The 20149-nt window shown below is 41.9% G+C and overlaps 2 protein-coding genes across 3 annotated transcripts; both read left to right on the plus strand.

Annotated features, from left to right (window-relative positions):
• Positions 1–2550: 2550 nt before the first annotated feature.
• On the plus strand, positions 2551–6961 carry LOC108942563 (uncharacterized protein C11orf98 homolog). The gene is made up of 4 exons (XM_018765980.1): positions 2551–2612; positions 3268–3392; positions 3912–4009; positions 6670–6961. Exons 1-4 carry the CDS (start codon positions 2577–2579, stop codon positions 6774–6776), a joined length of 366 nt encoding a protein of 121 aa, XP_018621496.1. The 5' UTR covers positions 2551–2576; the 3' UTR covers positions 6777–6961.
• Positions 6962–7979: 1018 nt separating this feature from the next.
• On the plus strand, positions 7980–14642 carry LOC108942561 (mucin-5AC-like). 2 transcript variants are annotated; one of them, XM_018765978.2, is made up of 6 exons: positions 7980–8088; positions 8899–9027; positions 9311–9362; positions 10451–10751; positions 11151–11288; positions 12056–14642. In XM_018765978.2, the coding sequence occupies exons 4-6, from the start codon at positions 10547–10549 to the stop codon at positions 13759–13761; spliced, it is 2049 nt and encodes a 682-aa protein (XP_018621494.1). In that variant the 5' UTR covers positions 7980–8088; positions 8899–9027; positions 9311–9362; positions 10451–10546; the 3' UTR covers positions 13762–14642. The 2 variants fall into 2 exon arrangements, with proteins under 2 accessions (XP_018621494.1, XP_018621495.1); XM_018765979.2 differs by having other exon boundaries at positions 9316–9362.
• The last annotated feature ends 5507 nt before the right edge of the window (positions 14643–20149 follow it).

Consider the following 20149-nt stretch of genomic DNA (forward strand, 5'->3'; position numbering starts at 1 on the left):
TACAAATCCATCTGTTTTAAAGCCCCTGTATAAAATACATAATGGACACTTCTTTTGATTGCACTTTAGTTTTTCAAAACCAAAATTTATTTCCTGAGAGCTTTACAATTCCTTGTACTTATCGAAAAATGTAGCCAACAAGTATCAGTTTACACCAGTTGGGAACACAGAGTTCACTCATTAGAATATATTTAACATATCTCCAGCACTTCTTATAGCCTGCCAGTTTTTTTTTTTTTTTTTTTTTTTTTTTTTTGTTATTTGGGCCCCATTTTTATTTCCCAAGATAAAAACATTAAACATTGTCAGACAGATACTCTTCTTTTTGAAAATGCAGTAAATCTTCTAGAATGCCATCTTTTCATAAAATTGTCCCTTCCTCTGTGCCCTCTATACAATATGTTCTTCAGCCGATCCTTCATAACTATCTCTCACGTTTATTGCACAAGAATTATATTAATATTGCATTTTTGTTTTCTGTTGTCATATTTTAAAAATCACAGTTGCTCTGTTTCTGTCCCTCTGCAGGCTGCTTCTTTGTGCCTGCTTTGTGAATCCTTTCACTTTTTATGGATGTATGTTTACAGTTGGAGTAAAAAAAAAAAAAACATTCAGCTTCACACTTACAAGGGCCCAGTTGAATTATTTTATTTAGTTATGGGTGGATATCATTAATCTGTAATATAATGTCTTATGCAAAGTCTGCAGCTATTCGGAGATTGTGGCTACCAGCACACGTGCAAGTAAAATTCATAAAAACAGCGCAGTTATTTGCTTGTTTTCATTTTACATATTTTACCGGACAATACTGCCATCTCGTGAAGAAAATGTGTATTGCAGTTTGAACAAATTCAAAGGCTCCCTTATGGATGAGTCCAATTCTTTGAGCAACACTGACACCTTGTGGTCATCTTTGGAAATTGCCGTAACAGTACAATAGATCTTTTTTTAAATTGCTCAAAACAAGTTTTCCCGTTCAGGAACGTTAACTCATACATCAAGAAGCATTTCCATCTCCCGAAACAATTTGTTTTAGCTCCAAAGATACTCAGAAACATTCAAAACAGAGTACTGCATAACATTCTTAAATGTCTATAGAATACATTCTGACTTAATGAATATAACTCATATTTCAGGTACTTATAACCAAAAACAATGAATAATAGGATCACTATCAGTATCACATATTCAGCATAATTATAATCAGCTATGACTTTATGTTGCTCTGCTTGATAGCGTACTTCAGGGGTTAGTTTTCTTCCTTATAAATGACACTAAGCCCAGTGTTTAATTGATAATAAAGTGCTGGAATCGATCAAACATAATCATTCAATCCCTCTGATGGAATAAAAAGCAGTATGTTCGAAAGTGCAGGTTCTCCAGGACCAGTGCAATGCCTGAAAATATCAGTAAACTTTGATTGTTGCTTTATGAAAACAGTAGTCCAGCTCAGGAAGATGTTTTTAATTCCAGTAAAATCTGCAGCACAGGAAATGCTATGATTAATGTTTTTTTTTCTTACAAAATGTATGCATCCAATGAGACAAAGAAAAGCAGAACGGTTGAGACTAAGGCGAAATAAAAAACATATAACTGGACTGCAAGTGGAAAATACGGAATTAAGTCTAACAATGTTGATTTGGGAACTACATTTACATTTATTCACTTAGCAGACGCTTTTCTCCAAAGCGACTTACAATGAACTCTGTGTAGTGTTACCAGCCCACACACCTCATTCACCGTGGTGACTTACACTGCTAGAGACACTACTTACAATGGGCGGCTCACTCATCCATACATCAGTGAAACACACACTCTCTCAGTGTCACTCACACACTATGGGGGAAGCTGAACAGCATGTCTTTGGACTGTGGGAGGAAACCAGAGCACCCGGTGGAAAACCACGCAGACACGGGGAGAACATGCAAACTCCACACAGACTGAGCGGGGATCGAACCCACGTTCTCTCATACCACCCAGGCGCTGTGAGGCAGCAGCACTATGGACGCATTATTAAAATATTGAACACAGTTCTGATTTTCAGAGTGTTTGCATACAGGTATGTACCTATGAAGAAATATAATGTTGAGTAACAAAATACTCATCGGGTTGTGAGGCAGTGTACTCTGGGAAGAAATCTGTCCTAATATTGGTAGAACATGGGGACTCCACAGAGACTAAGTAGGACTCAAATCCAAAGTCCAGGCAGGACATACCAGGCCTACCTGCTGCGCCATTGTGCCGCCCAAAGTTTTGGTTGTTAAAAAATTAACTTTATTAACTGTAAAAAAATATAATGATCATTATTTTTTTAAATACTGGATTTTTCTTTCATTTTTATTTTCGTATTTGATTTTTCTATTCGGGCAAAATGGTAACGCATATGTAATTACTGATGAGTATAGTATTATACCCTCTCATGCACTTAAGTACGCCCCTCCGTCCAACACTCATATAAGTGGACGATCATTTGTGATTGGCAACCAAGACAGCCAATAGTAGTATAGGATCGCATAGCATGCTAACCACTGAAAAACAGAGGATGAAAACCGGAAGAGGCGGCACGTGTAGCAAGCATGGCTCCAGGAGGCAAGATTAACAGACCGAAAACTGTAAGTTTAAAGGACTTTAAGTTAGTGTCTTCTGTATTGATGTTAATTTCAATATTGATTCTCTTAGTATGTGCCCTGAGAAATAAATTGGCGAAGTTATGATTGAATTATTTCAGTTTTTAACCGATCAGCGAGTGAGACTTTTTTTTAAACCATGATGATCGCATGGCATGATCATGATCATGTTCACAAATTTTCTGACATTAATTAAAAAACGTAAAGAAATTAGTCTGGCGGTTGTTTTAGGTGCATTTCCGCACATGCCTTTTGTTTTCTTATGAACTTCAACACTACAGTGGTGCCTGCATTACCAAAGTCAGTGATATATGCGCAGCTGACTGTGCTAAATAACCCTACCTTGTATTTGACTTACAAGATTAATCAACTTTACAATGACACAACCATTTATGTAGTGGGGTATTTCTATAGTAGCAGTTTGGGGTAAGTACTTTAATCAAGTTGAATAGAGTATGGACTTCTTCTATTGCAAAGCAGCAGCAGCAGCCCTAACCACTACACCACCTGCTGGCTGAGTACCTGCTCTGTTACCATGGGGTTTGGATAGTGCACTATTCACTCCTACTAGTCACATGAACCTGCTATTACTATCATTAATTGTGCACCTACATGTTTAATGTTTCTTTTATTCCTGTAGGAACTTGGAAAAAAACTTTTTAAACGCAGGCGAACGTTGTCAAAGGAAAAGCGGCATAAGCACAAAATTGTAGGAGCAGTAGTTGACAAAGGACTCATTACTGTTCATCACCTAAAGAAGAGAGTGTAAGTATTTCTTCCCTGGGAAACACAAAACATTACCAAACATGAGAGAACGGTGAATATCACTCAGAAACCAATAAAGGTAACGTTATACAGTTTGCAAACGGTACAGCTGAAGATATAGTTTACGTTTATGCTACTTCTTAGCCACACTACAACTTTTTCAGACCTTTTTATCTGTCATAAAGTAATGAAAAGGAATAATTTTCATAGCTTGCTCTGTGAGAAATTGGCTCACGCTAGATTAACACAATGCACTGCTTTTGTTTTTCCACGTACACAAAAGTATTTCTTAAAGATTAACGCTCAAAATATGTTATTGACTACTGTTGGATTTAATTTAGTGCACAGAGAATTTACTAGCATTAAGGATTTTTTTTATTGTCAAAGTTCGTCATTTATCTTAAGCAATGAAACATGTGAACTATATTCTATCTACATTATTGCTGTAGGAAGTAATTATACTGTGAATATAAAAAATGCCCACATTCCATGAATCTTTAACTTTTTCTTTCCCCTTAGTTCCAGTCCGCGAGCAAATATCACTCTATCAGGAAAGAAGCGCCGCAAGCTGATCAAACAGTTACAACACATGGAGCGTGAGAAAGCATCTGTGGAAGGTGACTTGAGAGTTAGGCACATGTTGTCAAGCTCATTTTATACATATCATGAAGCGTGTAAACTCGCCAAGCACTTATTAGGAACACCTGTACACCTGCTTATTCATGCAATAATTTAATCAACCAGTCATATGGCAGCAGCGCAAAGCATAAAATCATCCGGGTACAGGTCAGGAGTTTCAGTTAATGTTCACATCAAACACCAGAATGGGAGAAAAATGTGATTTGTGTGATTTTGACCGTGGCATGATTGTTGGTGCCAGACGGTCTGGTTTGAGTATTTCTCTAACTGCTGGGATCCTGGGATTTTGATGCACAACAGTCTCTAGAGTTTACTCATAATGGTGCGAGAAACAAAAACCATCCAGTGAGTGGCAGTTCTTCGTACCGAAACACCTTGTTGATGGGAGAGGTCAGAGGAGAATGACCAGAATGGTTTGAGCTGACAGAAAGGCTATGGTAATTTAGATAATCACTCTTTACAACTGTGGTGAGCAGAAAAGCTTCTCAGAATACACAACATGTCGAACCTTGAAGCGGATGGGCTACAATAGCAGAGGGATGCCACACCCTATCTAAGTATTGTTGCTGACCATCCCTTTATAGCCACAATTTACCCATCTTCTAATGGCTACTTCCAGCATGATAATGCACCATGTGACAAAGCAAAAGTCATCTCAAACTGGTTTCATGAACATGACAATAAGTTCAGGGTTCTTCAGTGGCCTTGCCAGTCACCAGATGTGAGTCCAGTTGAACGCTTTGGGAAGTGGTAAAACGGGAGATTTGCTGTAAGAATGCACAGCTGACGAATCTGCAGAAATTGCATGATGCAATCATGTCAACATGGACCAGAATGCTTTCAAGGAAATGTATCCAACATCTTGTAGAATTCATTCCATGAAGAATTGAGGCTGTTCTGAGAGCAAAGGGAGGCCCTACCCAGTACTGGTATCGTGCTCCCAGTAAAGTGCTCAGTGAGTGTATTTACCATGGGATTATTTCCAGTCAATGGAGCTCTTCATATCTCTCTCTGGATAGTACGCTTGCCGGCCACAATAGAACTTAGGAAATTTTTTTAAAAAAAAGAGAAGTTTATAGCTACATTTGTCACAATTTTGTTTTGAGATCTCCACTTGATGAAGTTGATCTGGTAAGCATTCTGGAAAAAGTATATTTGTAAAAACTGTGTATATTTTTTGTTTTTAAACACTTTCCACAGCTCCATAGCATGTCAGGAAAAGAGCCTACAATAGATTTCCTTGAGAAGGAAAAACGGTAATGACAGGGTGAAAAAGTATTGTCGGTGAAGTGATGGCAAAGCTGTGGGGCACCAGTTTAATAAAATCTTGATCTCGGTGGTGCGAAGAAGATGGAAAAATGTTTCACATAGAAAATTTCAGATGTAAAGGAGACTAGTCAGTAATAATTGCAGATTCTGTTCGTGTGTATGTGGTTTGGTTGTAGTACAGCTGATGAAGTGCCAAACTTCAAAATATGTTAAAATTAAATTTCAGTTGAAAATGCATGGTTATCACAAACTCCTCTTCAATCCTAATTGACTGATCTTCGCATAAGCATGTCCACCATTTGTAAACTTTTGACCACTTTCAGCTTTATCTACAAAACCATTAAGGTTTATAATACAGAGCTCCCTAGAATATTTAGAAGATGGGTTCTGTTAATACATTGTAAAACTTTTACATTTTTACATGTTTTATTAACTTTGAGCTACAGTACATTAAAATTATAACTAATTTAAAGTGAAAATAGAAATGTCTCCATATGCGTTTTTTTTTTTTTTAAGGAACATACATTTAAGTCAATTAAAAAAATTAAAGAAATGGATAATGAGTGCTGTAAAACACATAGAAACAAGGGCCTGCTTTGCAAACTTTGCCAGAGGGGGAACTGAGTCTGGGTCATGTGCAACGCTTCTTATGTCTGGCTGACGTATTATATGAGCTGAGATAGATCTATGTGCATATGTACATTCAGATGATTGTTTTGTGAGTTTTATTTTAATTTTTTTTTCCATTAAGTTTTTATTTCTTTTTAATTAAGAAGTTTCCTGCTGTGTGCTGTTCCCAGAAACTGTTTTTCTGCAGATGGATTGTATCAAATTTCACTCAGCAGCAGTGAAGAAAATACATTTTTTAGTTTATTTATCTAGTTAATTAGGGGACAGTGGTTAGCGTGACTGCCTTTGGACCCAAAGGTTGTAGGTTTGAGTCTCACCTCCGGCTGTAGTACCTGGCTTGAACAAGGTACTTACCCTGAATTGCTCCAGTAAAATGACCCACCTGTATAACTGGGTAAATAATTGTAACCTTAACATTGTAAGTTGCTTTGGAGAAAAGCATCAGCTAAATTAATAAATGTAAATATCTGTGTATAGTTATTTCAGTGTTTGTCACAAAGGCAACCAGTGTACTTGTATGTATTTTACATGTAGAAATAGAAAGATAATGGATAATGGGTATCATTATGTAACGTTCTTTAAATATTACCCGTTTTAAACATGCTTTTGCTAGATCTCTTTGGCACTGCATAGGTGAATGACTTTAGTCACACAAATCGTATTATAATTTTTGTGCCTGTTATGTCGGGATTACGCGTGTCATTTAAAATAGCCCAACTTGATGTTTTTTCCATAATAGCGGAAGCGGCACCAGTGAAAAAAGCTCCTTCTTCTGCATCCAGGAAGAAAAAGAAGACCACAGCCGACCAAGATGTGGAAATGGAAGAGGTGCAAAGTGCTCAGTGAGACCTGCACTGACTCATGAGAGACACTAAACCGCAAAATGGAACTGAGTACATTTAGCAGGAATTCAAGATATTCTGTACCCTGAAGCAAGAGTGGAATCCAACAATATGAAATGAAGAAGGCCTTGTTTTGAAATGACAAATCCTGTCTTTTTTCTATTTTAAATTTAAACCTGTTCTCCTCGTCCCCAATAAGACTTGTCTTGGATTTTGTGTCCTGATCCATTTGATACATCCATTGTACGTGCATGTTTGAGTATATAATGTACAGTATTTCTGTTACGGGGGGGGTGCGGTGGCGCAGTGGGTTGGACCGCAGTCCTGCTCTCCGGTGGGTCTGGGGTTCAAGTCCCGCTTGGGGTGCCTTGCGACGGACTGGCGTCCTGTCCTGGGTGTGTCCCCTTCCCCCTCCGGCCTTCCGCCCTGTGTTGCCGGGTAGGCTCCGGTTCCCCGTGACCCCGTAAGGGACAAGCGGTTCTGAAAATGTGTGTGTGTGTGTGTGTGTGTGTGTGTGTATTTCTGTTACTGCGCACATTCACACACACAGTTTACACTGCTGTGTACAACACTCTTTCGTACGCGGTGTGTTTTCCACGCGACAGCACACGGCCCACAGACGGTGGAGCTTAACTTTACAGTTACGGTCAGCACTGTCGGAGAAACGGACTCATTCCTTGTATCCGCAGGGTCTGTTTTCACTTCATAAAACTAAAGTGCAAAAAATGAAGTGAAAGCGAAGGGCAGGTTTTGTACGGAAAAGCGGCCGCTCCTCTTCCTCCTCCTCCTCCTCCGCGCGCTTCTCTTTGTTCTGCGCGGCGGGGGAACGAGCTCGGTGGCGGGAGCACGTGGCCGCGCGCCGCGCTCTCAGCCTCAGGTACCGGTCCGAACGGTGGGGTTCAGTTCGTGTCGCGCTTCGGGTGCTGGGCAGGTGCGCACGTGCTCGAGGAAGGAGAGGTGGGACAGCCAGCGCGCGCGCTCGCTCACGCTCACGCTCACGCTCACACACACGCTCGCGCTCCTCCGAAGCAACATCCGATCGCAGTCAAGAGTCAGTGGCCGCAGCAGCGTCTTTTTTGCCGTGTCGGTCCGTCCGTGTGCGCGCGGCGCGGCGCCCCCGCCTCGGCTGCCGGGTTATTCTTGTCGTGCTGCTGCTCTTCTTGTGTTTAGTCAGTTAGTGTCACTTTCGTGACGAGAAGAGAGAGGAGCAAAATGTGGAGAGGCTGCTGTTGCTGGAGATAAGAAGAAGATGGTGGAACCGTGGTGGGACGCGCGCTGCTGCTGTCAGTGTCACACTCTCCGACAAGGACAACAAGGTGCCCCTCCGCATTCATTTGTATATACTGTATATTCTATAATATTACATATTTTATATTACACACAGTATATCCGCTTGTATGAGTGTCAGTGAGTGTGTTAACGTCTCTGTAAGCGATTTTTTTTTGCCTCATTATAATCGTCGAGTGTGGGAAAGGGCTGTGGTACGGAATCCGTACCCTAACCGTCCCATGATTGACGTTGTTGTGTAACAGATTTATATCGTGTATAGAATATGTGTAGAGTGTAGATTTTTCTTTGTGTGCCGTGCACACATCAGCCTCGAGCCTATGTATAAATTATAATATCTGTACGTTGATACATAACACGAAGCGACCTACGATAAAGAAATCTATGGAACACAACACCATCCACGGAGATATTATTTCTGCTCCTCTTGCCAACTCGAGCCACATCTGGTATATTTTTTGATGTATATGGCTGCCTGCCTTCATCATCATCATCATGTGAAGCGTGTGCGCGCGACGAGCAACACTGCTTTGTGTTCGTACACATACTATGTAGTTATAATACAGTACATCATGAATAATGAAAAATGTTCATGTAATGACAGAAGGCCGGACAATGACAATAAGGATAATAAGCAGTAGCAAAAACTGGGTTTTTGGACCAGAAACATTAGCAATAATACTCAATGGAGTAACATATAAATGATGAAGGAACAAATTAAGCCACAATGAAGGTTGGGGGCACACCCCCCCCCCCCCAAATTGTTATGGCTTTAATAATAAGAATAACACTGTAACGATAGTGCTTATTGTCGCTGTTGTTTGTGTCGTTCTCGGCAGCGCTCTTGGTGTGTTAGCGAGGCAGGACGAAGTTTGATCCAGAGGTGTCGAGGTCAAGGTGCCGAGCTGCAGCACTGGGTGTGTGTTCATCCCAGCCCATGGAAGAGTGCTGACAAGAAGCTGCCCTTGGTGAGCGCGCACACACACACACACACACACACACACACACACACACACACACACACACACACACACACACACACACACACACACACACACACACACACGCACGCTTCTCTCGCCAGCCTCCTGCCCGCAGCCATCTCTGTGGAAAGTGCTGCGACACTCTCCACCCGGTTTTTAACAGGTTAGGTTTGGTAAAATTTAAAAAAAACATCTGAAAAAGCTGTAATAGATTGAGAAAGTACTCTAACATTTCCCATCCATACATGATCGATATCCTGTTTTCCAGTGCAGGGTTGCAGTGTTCTGCTGTGTCCCAGAAGCATACGGCACGAGACGAGGTAAAACACTACATTTGCAGTGTGACACTTTTGTTGAATTATTTTTTTATTAACTTCAGACTCAATTAAAATTAAACCTCGTTTAAAATCTCTGAAGATAACACGGAGTCATCTCCACGATGTCCAATTCCGTGCTGTCGAATCATCAATGATATAAACGCGTCTGACGTTTGTCAGCTTCTGGACGCTTTCAACTTTAATATTTACACTCACACCCTCATACTTTCATTAACCGCTTTTATTTTATTGTTGAGTCAGTAAGAACTTAATAAAACACGTCTTGATTTATTTACAGGTAAGATAATGTAAAAACCTTGTATATAACTACATTAAGACTTTTCATTTTAACATCTTTATTAACTTTAATGTACATTAACGTCCATGCATTGTCAACAACCGCTTGTCCTAAGTGGGGTCACAGCAAACCGGAGCCTAACCCAGCAACACAGGGCGCAAGGCCAATGGGGGAGGGAACACACCCAGGACGTGACGCTAGTCCATCGCAAGGCACCCCAAGCAGGGCTTGAACCCCAGACCTGCCACACAGCGGGCACTGGCTAAACCTGCCTCGCCACCACACCCCGCTCTACATTAACGTTAAAACCAATTTAAAAATGACTGAAAGTAAAAAAATAAAAACTCTCTGCATAACTCTGTCCAGTGAAGGCTGTTTATTGATCCATACCATCAATGGGTGCAGCATTCCTCATCTTGTTATTAATCACCGAAATCAGGAGCGCTCAAATAGCTACGAACACATAAAACAAGGAAACACATAGAATGAAGGTGGTCCTTTACCTTGATTTTGTTCCTATAACTTCTGAGATAATTTTGCTGCCAGCTAATGGGAAGAATGGGAAACACTGGTCACTTTTGCTGTGCATCAGACAAATGTTAGAAAATAAGACTGTGGGGAAAATGCTGTTAAAGATTATTAAACTGGACAACATTTTTATCATTGAAATGTTCATAACTCTATGTACCAGATTTTTTTTCCCCCTGATTTTTTGTATGAACTATGTTTCAGAAACTATTAAAGCAATAGAAGTATTTTTGTTTTGGAAATGCTAATGTGCACACTTTCTCAGGACCTGTCTGGATCTGCTTGCTGCTACCGCTTCCCCGCACGGCCTCTGAGAGCCGATCTTGTGGCCCTTGCTGTGTCCAGCTCCCAGGCTCGGGCGATGGCAGCGAGCCTGCTGCTCCACGCAGCTCTCCTGTGGGCCTCTGCCTCCTCCTCGGCAACCGCTGCCGAGCAGTGCTTCTCCAAAGTTCACCCTGATCTGATCGTCAATGCCAGCGCGGCCTTCCTGGCGAAGTCAACGGTGTTGGACGCGCACGCCAGTCCATCCCAGCAGGCCTGTCTCCTCGACTGCTGCTCCCAAGAAGGTGCCTGAATAGCTAAGACACATTTCACATACACAAAAACAGTTGAGTAATAGAGTCAGTGTAAGTACTAAACTATGAATACCGTAAACACTGCACACCAGTACTGTTATTTACAGGGAAGGCTTGGAAGGTGTGATGGAGTGAATTATCTACACATCCATCCAGTTCCGGTGACCACTTAAGCAGCCAAGACCATTGTGATGTGGAGTCTCTTGTAAGAAGTGAAGAGTGTGAAGCGAGTTACACCATCAGTGCAACTTAATGATTCCCTGCTAATGATTTCAACAAGGAGGACAAGGCTCAGCCAAACAAAGACCACCTACTTTAATTAATAACCTATAAATGTAAAAAAAAAGAAAAAAAAAAACAGTCCTCTCTGAGTGTCTTGATTTTCTCCAGGTTTTAAGTGCAACTGGGCTGTGTACAAACCAGACAAACCAGCTGGAAGTGAGAACTGCTATTTATTCCACTGTGAGAGACAAGACGACTGTCCTTTAATTCCGATGACTGGCGTGAACACCTATAACATTTTAAAAGGTAAAAACATTCATTTGCTTCTTGATTGGGCTACATTCACAGTCGGTTTATATTTTTCAGGCTGAATGTTGTGACACTTTTTAAAAATTTTGCTAGTATTACACAATGCTGTCGTGGTAGATTATCTGTTACAGATCTACGCTGTTGAGATGGTAAAAGATGTTGCCAGGTGACAGTTGGCAGTTTGAGTAACTATAAATATATCCAGAAAGCACAGTTGGTCCTAGAAGCCTCCTGTACTTATGCTACTCTTATTTATTTATTCAGTTTTAAATTTTTATTTAATAAAGAGCCATTATGAAATTAAACCAAATGTTTGTTTGTAGGCAACATAATTTTTTGACCTTTTCCAAATGAGTCTAACTTCTGTGCTAGGATTATTGAAATATTTTACTGCGTATGCAGCTCTAAGCAGATTTTGCAATACATAGCTATAAAATGGAATATCTCTTTTTTTACCTATTGTGAAGTGCAGTGTAAATGTAAGTACTATGCAATTACAGTTAAGATTGCTGAACTGTGATACGAACATGCCTTATACAGAAATGTGGATTTTTAGATGTATTATTGTTTTTTATTGCACAATTGGTCTAAATATTAGACTGAACTTTCTGCAGTCACATTTTTTTTGTTTTTTTCTCCCTGCTTTAAGTATATCTCACTAAAGGCCAGTTTTAAGACATAAACATGTGAACATTTTGTTTATTATTTCTAATTTTTTTTTTTTGCTCATTGAATGTACTGTACATGTTTTTCATTTTTCGTAGGTTTGGATTATCCATCCAAGAACCATCTAACAACTGCAACCATGACAACAAGACAACCAACTACTACTATGACATCATTATCCACTAGTAACACTCAGCCAACCACTACTGTGACATCATTATCCACTACTAACATGCAACCAATCACTACTATGACATCATTATCCACTGGTAACATACCACCAACCAGTATAACATCATTATCTACTAGTAAAGTGCAGCCAACCACTATAATATCATTATCTACTAGTAAAGTGCAGCCAACCACAATGACATCATTATCTACTAGTAACACACAACCAACCACTGCTACAGTATCACTATCCACCAGTAACACTGAACAAATCACTATTATGAAATTATTACCCACTAGAAACACACAACCAACCACTACCATGACATCATTAACCCCTATTACTAAAAAACCAGCCACTACTACCACACTGCTAGCCACCATTATGATGTCATTATCCACTACAGTAAGACAAACAAGAACCACAGTGACATCATTATCCACTGCTACCTCACCACTGACCGCTACTACAACACAACCAGCCACTAATACCGCACGATCAACAAGTACTGCAGCAAGAGCTGTGACAAGTGCTACTCAACCAACTATTAGTAGTGCTATTACTGCTACTTCCATAACCACTACAACACAGCCAGGTGCGTTTGTTACCACAGCCCTGCAAAACACTATGACTACTACCCAGGCAACTAAAACTAGTACTGTTTTTAGAAAACCCTTTTCTTTGACCATAACACCATTGACGCCCACTACTTCTAGTACACAATCTACAACTACTGCTACTGCTAGGACTTTTCCTACAACTACTACTACAGCTACTCTAACCACTCTTCCTACAACAGCTACTACTAGTGAGAGAGCAACTACTATACAAGTAACCACGATTATCACAAAACCAACCAGGAGTTTCATTCCTATGCAGGTAACAAGTAAAATCATGGCATTAACTGAACATCCGGCCACCTCGACAGAAATGCAAATATTAAAAAGCGTAACAGCTAAAAAAGGTCATATTACAAACACGCAAACCTTAACAGCAGGAGCCACTTTGTCAAAATCAGGAGTACAGACAGCTGCAGCCATAACTGCGATAAAAGCAGTAAATGTAACTGGGAAAAACCGCAATAAAGCTGCAAGAAAAGAGGGCACAAAGACAGCTGAGCACAGTACAAGTCAAGGTTCAGCTACTGGAGGCACGGCGCTGCCAGTCAGACTTCTGCCCAATCCTGCGAAGCCCAGTAGTGCAGTGAGACCATCTGGTGGCCCACACAAAGCAGGGAGCAGGAAACCCAAGACACATATGAGGACCACAGCACGGCCGGTGACCTTGGCCCCAAAGGTCGTGACAGTGATGTCCTCTGCATCTACAGTGAAACTCACAGCAGTGAGCACAGCCACCCATACTGCCCCGAGAAACCCGGACAAAAAACCCGAGCACAAGGCAGCAGGCTATGTCCACCCAGTGCCGCCCAGCTCGAACCCAGCTCATGCAAACCCGCCCAGAAGACGCAGCGACCACCAAGGGAGGCTGAAGAGCAGCCTTGAGGTGACTGTGGTCGTTGGACTGGTGTTCCTGACTCTGGCCATTGCACTGGTGGGAAGGAAGGCGATGGAGTCGTTCAACCGACGGCAGTACACACGCCTGGAACTCAACGACCTGTACTATGATGTGTAAGAAGGCCCGCAGCAGAAGGAGCCACAGCGAGGGAGCACAACCGTCACATGCAAAAACCTTTTTTTTATGGAGAATCGCTCACTTGGATACCTTCTTGTCTGTTTTTTAAAATGACAGTAAAAGATCAGTGTGGTTCATTTAGACAAACCCACTAATAAAACAGAATAGGGAAGCTTCTTAGAAGGGCCAAAGAAAAAAGGAATAAAGACGCAGCAATACCTCTTTTCCTTACGCTCAGGTAACTTGAAATCTGGTAAAGGAATGGAAAATTGGGTGACTAGTGAAATATGCCATATTATTTGTTACAACTGCATAGAATACAATTAAATAATAACTGCTGTAGGATATGTCATATAGATCATCTGCAAGTGATCCAACAAGCCACATCATTTGTGGTTTTTTGTATTGTTTTTATTCATACCCTGCTATGTTCTGTGATGTTTTGACTGGAAACAGACAAACCAGTCATTATAAAACAACTGTCTTTTCTTTGTCTTTGTTAACATTTTGCTAAGTTATTCACAGATCTTTATCGGTGACTATCAGCTGAAAGGTATGAAGGAAAAAAAGGTTATTAAGATCTGACGCAATTCCCACACAATATATACTAAGTTTTGTGTACTGTCCACATAGGTAGCGTTCACTGATTGCACACTATTTTGCTAGTGATAATTTATTCATAAATATGTATGCGTGCATATGTGTGTTTGAGTGACAGCAGAGAAAGGAGGATGTAAAAATTGAACTGGTTAGACTAGAATCCTCTTGCACAGTGATGTAATATATAGTCTTTCACCACAGGATGGCAACAGTCACCAAGAAAACGAATCAGTGAGGAAGACGCACATTGTTTGCTTTCTGACTTGTTCCTCGATCAATGTCCGCACAATACTATGTGAACAATTTTTTTTAAAAAGAAATGCACAATCACTGTTTAGGATGTTTGATAAACTTGAGTCAGTTCTTTAAAGCATGTATAATTTGGTAGATGATGTCACAATGTAGGTGACCATGTACAAGTTTGGTGTAGTTTTCTTAAATTATTTATAGAATTTTGAGTATGAGATAGTAATTATTGTTAAGATGTGATTTTACAATAAACCTTTTCATTATTGTGTTTTGTTTGAGTTTTCAAACAACAAACTTTGAATGGAAAAGCAGGATATCTGATGATCGGTGAAGTGGACTGGTATCAAAAACAGCCTAGAAGGGTGCTGCTGTTTTACCCTTGAGAAGGGTAAATGTTACAGAGAGCTGTGTGTGTCACCTTTGCTCATACAACGAGTGATCGTAAATATTTTCATATGTAGTTTGGTAGTGTAAGGGGGGGCAGATAGCCGGAGTGTGAAATTCTGCACTGAATGAAGTGCCTTCCTTGGGGCGTGTTGTGAACATCGGTGATTCAGCAACATGGAACAGTAGAGGGAGGTTCTCTTTAGTGGAGGAGGGAGGACCCACACATGTTTCAGCCCCTTTCAGTTTGGAATCGCCTGGTAACTGAGCCCAAGGAAAGAGAATGCGTTGATTTAAACCAATCGTTTGGGCTACTTCACCGCAGTCAGGTTGTGGGCTTACACAGTGAATTAATATATGTGTGCAGTCATTAAGTTCTCAGACTGACCACCCTGTGGCGCCACCGATGTTGCAAGGCATCACTTTGTTTAGTCCAACAGTGTCAGGGGCAGCCAGTCTTAGAAGTTATTGACCATGCCACCTGAAGCATTAGGAGACTGGGCCTCTGTGAAGTTACCTCCACACATATCCCTTTTTAATATTTGTAACTTTTCCACAGAAAATTGTCCACTCTGTGATGTGATTTAAGTCGCTCTTGGCAACAAGCAGAAGCAAAAAAACAACACTTCTTCAAAACTGTTCTGGCCATGCACTGATAAAAAAAACAAATTATGATTTCTTTAGGTTGGGGGGGGGGGGGTCCTTTTCCAGCTGAAGCCTGAGGAAACACAATCTTTCACTCAGAAAAAATTGTTGCGTTTAAACTTTATGTTTTTACAGACTCATTGATTGGCAGCAAAATATACATTACTATCATGTTATGTGTTTAACATATACGTAAGTTTACACGTCTGTCTGAAGACCACCAATGGTGACGACAATGTTCGAGATACGTGGCCGGACAGCCAAAGCAGGATTCGGATTGCTTTTATGATGCTCTTTGTGAGGCGATATTAATATGAAGACATGTACCACATGTGTGGAGGCAGCGCTCTGTGTAAGACTTATTTCGCTTCAGAAACAGCGGCAGACTCCGCGCCATTCGCACCGCGCGGGGTCACGGGGCTCCTTTCCCGAGCCGAACCACCGACCACGTCCCGAGAAACTAGTCCCTTCGGAATGCATGCTTTTCCTTAACAATAATTGTTGTTGTGGTCTTAGTTTATCCCTTTCCGAAAACCTCTCCACCCGTTTCATCAGTCCCTACTTTATTCATTGTATTACGGAGTAAAACGCAAGCGACCCCGCGCAGAGGGGGAACGCGTGTGAGCGGCTGTAACAATAGCGCGCGGTCGGGTTCCGGAGCGACGCGGACTGAGGAGAATAGGGGGAGGGGAGGCCGAGAGTTCCCCCCCTCAGCTGGCGGAAGGAGATGGATCGAGAGGTTGCGCGTTGTCGCGCTCAGGCTGCGGAATGAGGGATTTGGAATAGTAGCGCCACCGAGCCTCGAGGACGACGAGTGAACGAGGAGCGCGCAATGGAGCCGACAGCCACTCCGGCCACTAAGTGACGAGCTCTGAACGGAGCGTTGCGATTGTGGGACACGCTGATTCTAGGGGAGGCGGAAAAAGGAGCCGGGCGCGCGTCGAGCGCGAGCGATGAGATCCCAGCGCTGAGCGGGAGGAGCGGCGGCGCGTGCGGAGAAAAGGCAGGAAGATGGGCGCCGTGGTGCGGAGCGGCGAGCTGCTGCGGCTCGCGCTCGTGCTGCTTGCAACGGTTTGTCTGCTGACACGAGGTGAGTTTCAGCGCGTGGCTGCGCGTTTCCCGCCCCCAGTCCCTTCGGGAAAGTTGGGAAGACGGTCAGCACGAGAAGTGGCCATTTTATTATTGTTTGGAGGAGGCGGCCTGTTGTGTGGGGCCCTGGGCGAGGAGGAAGAGGAGCTACCTGGTCGGCCGTGGGACGTGCTCTGGTGCCCCCTGCTCGGCTGGAGGCGCGCTCAGTCTGGCCGGTCGTTCTGCCGTCTCTCTCTCTCTCTCTCTCTCTCTCTGTCTGTCTTTCCGTCCATCTTCAACTTCGCAGAGCTCTACTTACACCGTACGGCTCTTGACGTTGTTTAACCGCGTTTGCAGCGACACCGCACCGCGACCCGGAGCCCAGGACACTTTGCCCGTCCACTGGCAAACGACGGAGACGTTCACCGCGAAGTCCTGCACCGTACGCGTTGTTGTTTAGTGCATTTCCCATCATGTGTGCAGTCGGTCGTTTCTCCCACACGAACTCCTTGTTTCGGCTCCCCGGCCCGGGCCGTCGTCGTGTCGCTGGCTTTGTCTCCAACTTTTTTCTTTTTTTATGTAAATGATATGCTTATTGTAAAGAAGTAAGTAGAGCGATTTTATACTTAAATGAATGCTCGCGCCTCTACTCCAGCGTCACGCTCTACAGTTGGAAAATGTTTATTTCGAACTTTTTTTTTTGCTGTTTTATATATTATATATACCCCCCTCCGACAAATGGACCCCCTGGACCAGGGCCTGGTTCAACTTGTTTACATCGACATTTAGTCAGGTACTTAAAGTCGTCATGACGTCTTTGCTCGCATTGATTTGGTTAGTTCTTCTCCAGAACTTCCCTTTCAAAATTCTTGCTTCTTCTCAAGAAGACTTCTCCTTGTTCGAAACAGAGGGAATGGTGGATTCTCTTGTGACTTGTTTCTATCTAAGATGACAACATTAAGCTGGGTGTCAGAGGTCAGCCTGGTGGAGGAGAACAGCGCATTAGGTCTGTGCTGTGGTGAGGGCTTCTGTATTCTTGGGCTGAATTTGGGTTCTTTTCCTGGGACTGCAGGCCAGGTAATGTCCTGGTTCAGGACATTGCCATACAGTGAGTCTAAAAGATCTGAGGCCCCCACCTGCTTTAGCACTCTTGATCCAAGTAGGTACTCTAAACAACTCCGGAAAGATTACCATGCTGTTTAAATGAGTAAGCCAATGTTAATTTTGCTTATTTCACACTGTAAGTTGTCTTGGACGAAGGCATTCCATGCGCTGAAGAATAACTTACTGAAATGTAAGGCGCATTGGTTTGATAATCGGTTGGGTCACCAAGGTAATGCATCGAATGGAATTTCATTAGGTCTTTCTCTCTGTTCTTGATGCAGAGGATTTAGTCCAGAGCCTGTGCTAGAAGGACAGGGTGCAAGGTAGGGCAGTCACACTCTCAATCACACTAAGGGCAATTTAACAGAAAACTGACCGACCATACATTGCAAACAATTGGAACTAATTTATTGGCTGTTTTAAGTGACTGCAGAAGATTCTTTAATCAACATGTAGTTAAATTGGGAGTGAAGTTTTATAACGAATCAGTTGCATGGTTACTGTGCCTTCGCTTTTGTGGAAATTCATCTCTGTTTGGGTTATGTACACAGCAATTCTGCTTTGGGCAGTGCTAGGTTTGCTGGAAGAGAAGTGACGGCCTTTTTTATGGTTTACATACAAGGGGCAAAATACTGTTGGCAGATTTTATATAGAAGGTATTGGATTTTAAGATTGTGTTGTTTTACATAATGTATTAATCTTTGACAGCACAGTCATCTGATATGTCAGTATAGCTTTGCACACATGAAAATAGGCTTCTGAGACAAACCAGTTCAGTTGCTTCAGATTGTTGCTGAAGTCTGATATTGGGGTTTAATGTCCAGAAGTACATGGAGGAAAAATTTAACAAAGTTTTTATACTCCTACAAGGCCTCTTAGATTTGCAGAAGTGATAAAATGATCATAAGTGTGAATGATTTACTGATACTGAGCAAGTTGCCATTGGGATATAAAAGGCAAATCAGTTTTGTGTGTTCTTTTAGACAATGTTAAGAAGTCAGCTGTGGCTGATCAAGGTGTTGTGGTAGACAAATTACTGTAAAATATTGCTGAAGTATCCATGTGGGTGGTGGTTGAGGGGGCAGATCTTGCTACAGCGATAAAGGTGAAACAAGACTCTGAACATGTCAGAGGCCAAACATTAAGTGTCATGAAATGTAATTTTTTCCTTCCATTTACACTTGGCAGGGAGAAGTGGTAGCTTTGGACTGACATCAATGAACTTTTGTGGTGTTCCCTAAATTCATAAATATTTACAGAAGGAAATTCCCCATGTTAAAAAACAGCCTGTCGGTCAGAAGTACGGAAACTTGAGGTTGACCGTGATAGCGATACGTTGGCACTCGCAGTCAATGTGTCAGGCTGAGGTTTGAATCTCTGCCAGCGTTTCTGAAATGAGGAGCCTATACCATACCCTGTGAACACATGCTATTTGACTGAGCTTTTTTCCAAAATGAGTACTTAAGGTGTGCAAACTTTGGACACACTTGCGTGATTTGGTGCAATATAATAAATGGAGTTCAAATGGAGATATAGGCTTTGTGAGTAATGAAATTACATGTTTTTTCATATGTAAATCCATTTTGCTCTTCATGTTTATAGAATTTATGAATCATCTCAAGTGCCTGTCTTTAGTGCTTTGTTACTGCTGGCCCTTTGCATTTCCTGCTGTCTTGGTGCCTTAGTGAAGTTCACACGTGCTTTGTTGTGATGCTGCTTTCGTGATTGAAAAAGAAAAGGATCTTGACAGGGTGAGGTAAAGGAGTGTCTCATCTTAAAGTGTTGATTTAGTTTCCCCCCCACTAGCGTTTAGTGTCTAGGCAAGGCTACCACTACGCATGGAGAAAAGTAGCATGAATACACATCAGTATAGGATCAATGTCTTCCCATGCTGTTGTATTATGCCTTCCTCAGCTGGCTTTTATGTCCAAACCAGTCATTTGGGTAGTATTGTCACCCTCTTCTGAGAAACTCCTGACCAATATCTATAAAGTGGTAGAGAGAGAGAATTTGTTCAGAACCAGAAAATTCCTCTCATTATCACATGAGTTCAACTAGGCCTCTATTTCATTCAGTCTTTGTTGGGCTCTAGTTGGGGGTTTTGGGGAACTTATCCAGATCAGTAAACAAAGCAAACTCTTGTGGCTGTGCTGCCACAGTGGAGGAGGGGAATTGGAATAATGAAAATTCATCCAAGCCACAAACCTGGAATGGACAATGGGTTAGTGCCTCGTCTCGGTTACCATTTTACTGTGGAAGAAAATTGACAACGTGTGCTTACAGTGGTCTACATATAGAGTTACTGTCAGCCGCTAAAATAAGAACTGCTCCACTGAAT

Source organism: Scleropages formosus, chromosome 5 (assembly GCF_900964775.1).
Source record: "Scleropages formosus chromosome 5, fSclFor1.1, whole genome shotgun sequence".
In the NCBI taxonomy this organism is placed as follows: Eukaryota; Metazoa; Chordata; class Actinopteri; order Osteoglossiformes; family Osteoglossidae; genus Scleropages; species Scleropages formosus.